Source organism: Oryzias melastigma, linkage group LG3 (assembly GCF_002922805.2).
Source record: "Oryzias melastigma strain HK-1 linkage group LG3, ASM292280v2, whole genome shotgun sequence".
Taxonomy (NCBI): Eukaryota; Metazoa; Chordata; class Actinopteri; order Beloniformes; family Adrianichthyidae; genus Oryzias; species Oryzias melastigma.
The window spans coordinates 34,371,305-34,380,487 of NC_050514.1; the positions used below are offsets into that span (position 1 = coordinate 34,371,305).

Here is a 9,183-nt window from a genome sequence, read left to right on the forward strand (position 1 = left end):
TCCGCAGATCAGTCTGCGGGTCCGTCTGCAGATCTGTCTGCGGGTCCGTCTGCAGGTCTATCTGCGGGTCCGTCTGCAGGTCTATCTGCGGGTCCGTCTGCAGATCTGTCTGCGGGTCCGCCTGCGGGTCCGTCTGCAGATCTTTCTGCAGATCTGTCTGCGGGTCCGTCTGCGGGTCCGTCTGCAGGTCCGTCTGCAGGTCCGTCTGCAGATCTTTCTGTGGGCATCAGGAGGGGAAAGCTCCCTAACTAGAACATGGTTCAGATGTTTGCAGTTTGTTTGCAGTTTAAGGATGTTGAGGAAAAGGACAGCTTTGAAGCAGCAAACCTTTCATCCCGTTTTCTTCACTGCCCTCTTCAGTCTAGAGCCAAAGAATCATAAAAAGCCAAACGGCGCCGCCTGCTGTCCATGAGATGTTACTGTCAGCAGCTGTACTCCACTGGATCCTTCATCCGCCGGCTCCAATCCTTTGTTGTCATGTTACCGTGGAAACCTGAGTCGGTCTGTTCCCCCTGTGTTTCCAGGCATCCACATTCTGATCGCCGTGGGCGCCGTGATGATGGTGGTGGGCTTCCTGGGCTGTTACGGCGCCATCCAGGAGTCGCAGTGTTTGCTGGGAACGGTGAGTCCCGCTCAGAACCTGAATGTTCACAGGAGGCTCTGGCTGACGACCCGTTTGCTCTCTGTCCTGCAGTTCTTCACCTGCCTGGTCATCCTGTTCGCCTGCGAAGTCGCCGCTGGGATCTACGGATACATGCACAGAGAAACCGTAAGCCTGAGGCGGGCTGGGCGGTCCTGAGCGACGCCCGATCGGCGTCCTTCAACCTTAAAGGAAGAGACGAGGAAGTCGTGTTCTGCTGCTTTGAAAAACTTTTCCTGATCATAAAAACTCACTAAGACGCCGTATTAAGTTCAGTCACAGCTGATGGTTGCCCAGACCGCCATCTTTGATTTAGATATATTTGATCAGGTTTTTATTGAAGTGGAGATGGTCATGATGAGCATTTCATCCTCAGAATTTCTTGTTTTTTGGCGTCCTCCTGACAGATATCCAAAGACATGATCACCTTCTATGACTTCATGTACGACGAGGCCATGAAAGTAGGCGTCACCCAAAACGGCGACAATAAGCCCGCCATGCAGGGACTGAAGATCTTCCATGAAACGGTGAGAGTCCGAGCTGTCAGGTCAGCATGTTGGCGGCGCTGAAAGACTCACGGCTGCTTTCTGTGTTTCAGCTGAAATGCTGCGGGAAAGGGTTGGGCACGTCTCTCCTCAGCAAGGTTGTAGGGATAGCGGGCGGGACCGACGTCTGCTCCAACGAATACATCGGGGTTGTAAGTGACGCCGACAAGCTCCTCCTCCTCATGTTTCTTATGCTTCCTCTTTGGACCTCTGGTTTCTTTTTTATTTTTGAATACGTCATTAAGGTTTATTTTAATTTAATTCAGAATATTTGTAAATAAGAACAGAATTGTGTAAACCTGAAACAGACGATGACTCAACTGCTTTTTTGTTGGTACTTGTGGTGAAATAGTGTAAAAACTGTCTGATTTTAGCAAAGAATTAAAAAAAAATTGATTTTTATGTTAAATTTAGTTTTAGGAATGTAATGCTTTGATTGATTAAGAGATTTGTTAGATAGAATTGTAATTTTCAGTGAAACTAAATAAAATGTTCTTCCAAGTTGGAAATGATTGGGGATTAATTTGAGTCTTTATAAGAGTTCATAACATTATTTTCAAGACGTGTTTAAATGATTTTAAAAGTATTTTCCTAAATTATTTTGTTATTTTAGCATAAATCTCTGATCTGCATCTTTATTTATCCTTTTGTTTTGCAGTTCTGCATCTTTATTTCAGTCCTAATCTTTAACATTTTTCTACAGTTTCTGCAGATAATGTTGCATTTAACACTAATAATTTTTTTAAACATAGTTAGCGAGGCCCAGATCGATCACGTGTTTGATGACTCGATCGATATCGGATATTTACTTTATTCATATAAGGATCAGCGCTTTATACATCTGGGTTATTATTGAGGATAAATACTCCTCTAGAAGTCTGTATACTCCTCTAGAAGTCTGTTCGTCATGAACGGATCACGACTTGTTATTGCCAGAAATCGCAGCAGTTCAAGCAGGAAGCTAACCGCAACAGTTCAGTCAAGCTAATGAAATGTTCAATAAACTCTTTTAAAAATGCTTTAATCTGACAGAAAGTCTCTGTTAGTTTGTCTTAACGCAAACAACAACCTACAAATGCATTTCAACAGAAAAAAGGATTTTGTTTTTTATTCTAAACTCTCCGTTCTGCTGACAGACGGAGATGCTAACTGCTAATGCTAGGCGCTAGCTCTGCGAGTTAACCTCTTGGGGCGTGAGCTGTTCTTTGCTCTGCCTGTTTTAAAAAGTTAAATAAAAGTTAAGAAAATGAACTACTGTGCTAATAAAGCAAAAAAAGTCTGATTTATTGAGGGGTGATATCATTTTTAAAAACAAAACAAACAAAAAAGATATGAATAAATGGTTCTAATGATATCAAATATGAATATTCATCATCATATTTATGCTACAACAAAGAATTTTAAAATACGATATGAATCACATTTGGTTAAAAATGTTCAATAGTTCTAAAATATTAAAGCTAAAGTCACTAAACCTTCTTAAATGACTAATTATCCTCTGCATTTACTAGATAACGGTACTTTTTGAAGTAATATTTGCACTATTTTTACTAGTTTGTTAAAAGAAAAAGAATTACTCTGTTTACATGTTAAATGATCAAATAATGTAAATGAAATAAAATGAGGAAAAACCTGAATATGTTTATTGAATTTGTACCTTTTAAAATGTTTTACAAAAGTATCAGATAAGGACTCGTATCGGCAGAAACTCTAAATCAAATTAATTGAAATCAGATTGACCCCCCCCAAAAAAAACTGATTGGACGTCCCTATTGTTCAGCACTACTCTGCATGTACATCTTATGATGTATTTTAGTTTGTTTGCCATTAAGATGTTCGGCTACGTCATAGTTTAAGCATTTATGTTTTAAAGATGGTCTTTGTTTTTTAGCTTTCTCTGTTTCTGAGTTTTTAGATATTAATTTAAGCATATCCAGCTATAAATGTATTGCAGGTAATGCTATAAATCTAGTTTTTACATTGTTTTAGTTTCAGTTTTTTCTGTGAAGCTTCTGGAAATTAATTATGTAAAATTCTGCTCTGTGTGGCTTTTTGGAAAACCACTAATCTTCATTTTTAGGCAGTGATTGTTACACTTTTTCTGTTAGTCTACAAACCAACCCCGCCCCCATCAGAAAAGAAAAAGTTTGGGGACCCCTGAGCTAAGCTAGCATTAGCTAAGAACTTCTGCAGGTTCTGCTGCGAATCTGTGGAGGATTTCCTCGTTTATCTCAGCTACTATCAAACTATACATTCAGAAATTAAACAAAATGTGGCAAGGACCAACAGAGCGCTTTCACAGCCTCATTTATAGACGTCAACAGTCAAAAAAGGTTAATTTTCTGTTTGGTTACCCTTTAAATGTAAACATGCTAACAGGAAGCCACTGTGGTTCTGATCAGTCTTCCTGTTTCTCTTGGCAGAGCTGCCACACCAGCATCAACGAGCTGTTCTCCACAAAGATCTACATCGTGGGAATCGTTGCTCTGGTGATCGCCGTCATCATGGTGAGATCAGGAACGAGACTCTCCTCGTGTTTGGAACACGCTAGCTCCAGTTTCAGTAAAGCCTGAGAAGTGAGAGGGCTACAGCGCCATCTTCAGGCAAACTGTGACATCACAGCACTAGTTTTAGCGTTCATCTTTCATTGGTTCCTTCAGCAGGTTTATCCTGAAATCTCTGAACATTTCATTAGTCTGGTTATTGCAGCTCTTCTACATGCTTGCTGCAGGTAACAGGTCGTAGTGAACACTCACAAACTCGTGAAGGTGAAGTAGGCGAGACCCAGGTGTGTCGTACAGATCTCATTGTTTTAACACCAACCCCATACCATGAACACACAGGACTTGTGCGGTCAGTAACTCACACCACACTGACGACTAGAGTGTGGCGTAAGGACTCCGTACGACACCATCACCTGTCCGGGTTCTGTGGGTTTTGGGTTGTCCGGGTCCTCACAGGGACATAGAGAGGAGTGGCCACATCTTAAAGGGAAGCACAGGCGTGTCTTTGAGTTTCACCTGAAGGGACGTCATGGAAACAGAACGTACCACTGTCGTGTGTGGTCAACACATTCTCACTCCGACTCGTCACATTGACGTTTGGTTCAGAACCCCTCTGCGTCAAACACTGACGTTTGGTTCAGAACCCCTCTGCGTCAAACACTGACGTTTGGTTCTGAACCCCTCTGCGTCAAACACTGATGTTTGGTTCAGAACCCCTCTGAGTCAAACGCTGACGTTTGGTTCTGAACCCCTCTGAGTCAAACATTGACGTTTAGGGATTTCCCTACTAGTCGTCTTTTTTGATGTGAAATAAATCACGGGTCCCCAACGTCCAGGCCGCGAACTGGAACTGGTCCAGTACCGGATGCAGAGCACACCGATACCCTAACCAAGTACCGGTATATGGCGGGTACTGCATCTGGTCCTTTGTCATTGGTTTGGGTTTGTTACCGCATGTGGTACTGGTTCATGTCTGGTACTGGTTTGGGTTTGGGTTTTTTACTGCGTCTGGTACCAACACGGGTCTGGTACTGGTTTGGGTCTGGTTCTGATTCTGGTACCATTACAGATCTGATACCAGTTTGGGTCAAGTACCAGTTTGGGTCTGGTACAGCGCCTGGTACCAATAAGGGTGTGGTACTGCGTCTGTTTCTAATACGGCCTCGGTACTGGTCCGCGTCTGGTACCGGTTTGGGTTCGGGTTTGGTACCAAGTCAGGTACTGGTTCAGGTTTGTTAATGTGTTTAGTACCGTGTCTTGTACAGCGTCTGGTACCGGTTCAGGTCCGGTACCGCGTCTGTTTGTACGTCTGGTATGGGTTTGGGTTTGGTACGTGTCTGTTACAATGAGAGTACTGACCGTGTATGTACGGATCTGTACGACAAACCTGCATCTTATCTACTTTTTGTGTTTGATACCTGTCGCCCTCAGCACACCTGTGTCCACCTGTTATCATCACACCTGTGTCCACCTGTTATCAGCACACCTGTGTCCACCTGTTATCAGCACACCTGTGTCCACCTGTTATCAGCACACCTGTGTCCACCTGTTATCATCACACCTGTGTCCACCTGTTGTCAGCACACCTGTGTTCACCTGTTATCAGCACACCTGTGTCCACCTGTTATCAGCACACCTGTGTCCACCTGTTATCAGCACACCTGTCTCCACCTGTTATCATCACACCTGTGTCCACCTGTTGTCAGCACACCTGTGTTCACCTGTTATCAGCACACCTGTGTTCACCTGTTATCAGCACACCTGTGTTCACCTGTTATCAGCACACCTGTGTCCACCTGCATTCATGAGTTTTTGTCTGAGCTGACCGTCCCTCCGCTGACCCGTCTCTCCCCCCACAGATCTTTGAGATGATCTTCAGCATGGTCCTGTGCTGCGGCATCCGCAACAGTCCGGTGTACTGAGGACCGCCGCGGCCGGCCAGCCAGGTGGGCGGCGCCCCGACCAGAGGACGGCCGCCACGACCCGCCTCTCTTTTGTAACTAGAAAAACCACGTATAGCGCTTGCTGGAAGTAGTCCTCTCTTTACGACCATGTAAACCGTGTTCCCTCCACGTTAGTCCAGACGCCGCCTCACTCGTAGCCGTGACTCGCGTCTGTCGACGTGAAGCCACAGACGCTTGCTAACGGCCTTTCTGCGTATGAAGATGCTCTTACGTTCTCCGCTGGAGGTTTTTTCACTGTTTCATGTATAAACTGTATATAAATGTATGTTGACCGCGCTTCTTTCTGCCTGAGCATGGATCAGCTGACCCCGCCCGCTTCTGTCATTTCCTGCATCCTTTCTGACGCTCCGTTTCCTGTTACCCTTCGGTGCCAAAACCATGCTAGCAAAGGAAGTATTAGCGCCGGCGTTCCAGCGCTCGGTCAGGTGTCGTTTGAAGAGGCCTCAGAGCTCCGCCCCTAAGGAGACCCGAGGCTGTCGTCTTCGCCCCCACCCCCGCCTCCTCGTGTCTTTGGTACGTCCGGCCGGGCTGGAGGAGGACCCGGGTGCTGCGGCCACCTCCAATGCTGACCTTTGAACCCCGTGGCCGCATGCCCCCACCCCCCCTCCTCTCCGGCAAACTGTGGTTTGCCCAAATATAAAGGGATTAAATGTATTTTCCAAAAAAACATCGGCTTTGAGTCTTTATTCTTTCTCCTGAACCCAACAGAACCTTGACCGGACCTGAACCTCCTCCATGATCCAAGTGTTGATCCAAATGAGAGTCGGCGCCTCTGCAGGTCGTAGGAACTTGATATTTCTGCTGAAAACATCCGTTTTTAGGGTTAACTAACAGGATTTTCTGAGTCGGGTTCTTATTCTTTAGGCAACAAGTATCTAAAAGTGAAGAAATAGAGACTTGAACCTGACAAATAAATAAATAAATCAATGTTTTTGAGTCGTGGAATTCTTTAGGAGATCTGAGCGTGGAGCTGAAACTAGTGTCAGGCCGCTCTGCATTCATGGAGGTCAGGAATGTGTTTCAGGAGCAGATTCTCTGGTCTTAGACCTGACGAAGACTCTCGGGGTTTCGCCAATGATTTCCAGTAGAATTCACCAGAACATGGATCAATTTGATTTCTAATATTTTTAGTTTCTTTTGATCCTTTCAATTTGATTCAGTTCAGTTTTGAGTTTACACATTTAGACACATTTGTTTAGAAATACATTAACAATCTATATATATTTAATATGTTCATAATGATCTGATCCAGTTCACATACTGTAAAATGTATCAGTGAAATAATGAGATTGTTAATATCATCCAGAGTTACATGGATTCTCTAAAGGAGAAGCTCCAACAATTGTTCTGGTTCTCCTGGAGGACGTTTCAGTTTGGCCACTAGGTGGCGATCGCGCTACAGCATTACACCTTATTCCAGAAGAAGAAGAAAGTATGAGCATGTTTTAGACCACAATGGTTACTTCAAAACTATTTCCTTAAACTAATTTAAAAAAGTCATAGATGCCAATTTAGTCAGCGATGTATGTGTAGGTGGACAGAGCGTTAGCATTATACGTTAGCATCAGGCTAGCGGACTTTAGCATTGTGCGTTAGATCGATCTCTACTTTTCTGGATGGATTATTGATCTATTAAGCTTAGATCGATTCAGATTAATTCATCAATTTTATCAACCCAGCCCTATTTCAGGGTTCCTGCAGGGCCTTAAAAAGTCTTAAATTTAACTGGGAGAAACTTGTAGAGACCTCGAGGAGGACACAAACTTCTGATGGATCTTGGTCTTCTTCATTAAATGATTCTAAAGGTCCAACTTTTCTTTCAGAACGTTCTCCAAACCCAAACGGTTCCAGGGTTCTTCTCTGCAGAACAGAATCCAGATCTTTAGCAGGTTTACATGATGGTTTTGGAGACTCCAAAGTTCAGAGATGCTGCAGGTCAGAGGTCACGATCCACAGTTTGTTTAATTTGGATTGAACTCTGGTTCTGTATGTAACCATTAATAATGCAGATTCTAGTTTAGAAAATGTTTTTGTTGACTCCCACAAGGTTCAGTCCTTGGACCAAAGTTTATCGATATACATTAATTATATTTTTTTGATGTTCAGAATAGTTCAGATTCTTTATGTTTGTTGATGACATCGATATGTTTTGTTCAGGAAAAAATACTGAGATGTTGTTGAACAAGAATTGAATTTGATTCAGAAATGGTTTGATTATAACAAGTTATCTAAATCCAAACAAAGCCAAATTTTTTTCTGGTAATAGAAATGTTGTAAATACTAAATAATATTTAAATGGTGCAGAAATCCAATATGTTAACGAAGTAAAGTTTTTAAGAGTAATAATGGATAAATTGTCTTGGAAATCTGACATAAATCATATAAAACATAAAGTTTCTAGATCTATTGGTCTTCTACTTAAAATCAGCGAGTTTGTATCTTGTTTACTGTTTATTAGATGTTCCGTATGTTTCATGTTGTGTAGAGATTTGGGAAAATGCAGGAAAAACTATCATAGAATCTTTGGTTAAACTACAAAAAAGCCATTAGAACAGTAAACAGAACTGGATATTATGAACCAACAAATTCTTTATTTTGTTTGAATAAAAGCTTAAAATTAAAGGAAATTGTTTGTGTTAAGGTCTTAGAAATTGTTTATAGAGTAAAACATAATTTACTCTAAAAATATATTTACAGAAACTGTTTAAGAGTTAGTAGAATTTAAGAGGTCTACATTGAGGTTTGAGCCAATATTTAGGCCAGATGTGTTTTAGTTCATTTGGTAAAATTATGGAAAAATAGGAGTGATGAATTCAAATTAAGTATTTTGCTTTTACAGTTTAAAAAATGGACTTCATCATCACTCGTCCCTCAGCTTTATCTGAATGAACTCTTTTAGATACGTAGCTAATTTTTCTTTAACTGTTCTGGTATCTCCTGTCCGTCCTGGGATGGGATCTCTCCTTCATGTGGGAATCCCTAAGGTTTCTTCTTTTTTCCTGACTCAGGTTTTTTTAGGAGTTTTTCCTTACCGGGAGGGAGGGTCTAAGGGCAGGGATAACCAGTTTATTTAGTCTGTTTAGTTTTTAACTATTGTTCATATTTTGAAGCCCAATGAGGCAAATCTCTTTGTGATTTTGGGCTATATAAATAAAATTGAATTGAATTGAATTGAATTGAAAAAATAAATGTATAGATGATTACAATACACATATGTAAAGGGATTTGATCTGCTTGTATTTGTTTGTATATAGATTTTGTTTAATTTAATCTATTTCTTTGTCATGTTGACCAGCATGAACGTTGTTTAGTTTTCAAGGACAGTCATCATTTTTGTCCATCAGTAGCCGGGTTAGGTTCCAGCACCGCTGCGACCCAAAAGGGACAAAGCTGCCAAGAAGATGAATGAATGAAAGAACGAATGAATGAATGAATGAAAGAATGAATGAATGAAAGGCATTGAATAAGCTGAATAAGCTTCTGCCTATTCCTTTTTTATTGGTTGTTTGTTTTATTGTAAATGGTGTTAA

General features: G+C 41.9%; 1 protein-coding gene across 1 annotated transcript in view; it reads left to right on the top strand.

Moving 5' to 3' along the window:
• cd81a (CD81 molecule a) overlaps nucleotides 1-6,320 on the top strand; it is a 23,387-nt gene extending 17,067 nt beyond the window's left edge. Inside the window, exons 3-8 of the mRNA XM_024296010.2 lie at nucleotides 525-622; nucleotides 695-769; nucleotides 1,048-1,167; nucleotides 1,239-1,337; nucleotides 3,609-3,692; nucleotides 5,549-6,320. Of these exons, the coding sequence (XP_024151778.1) occupies nucleotides 525-622; nucleotides 695-769; nucleotides 1,048-1,167; nucleotides 1,239-1,337; nucleotides 3,609-3,692; nucleotides 5,549-5,611 (539 nt within the window). The 3' untranslated portion in view covers nucleotides 5,612-6,320. The remainder of the gene's footprint in view (nucleotides 1-524; nucleotides 623-694; nucleotides 770-1,047; nucleotides 1,168-1,238; nucleotides 1,338-3,608; nucleotides 3,693-5,548) is intronic.
• The last annotated feature ends 2,863 nt before the right edge of the window (nucleotides 6,321-9,183 follow it).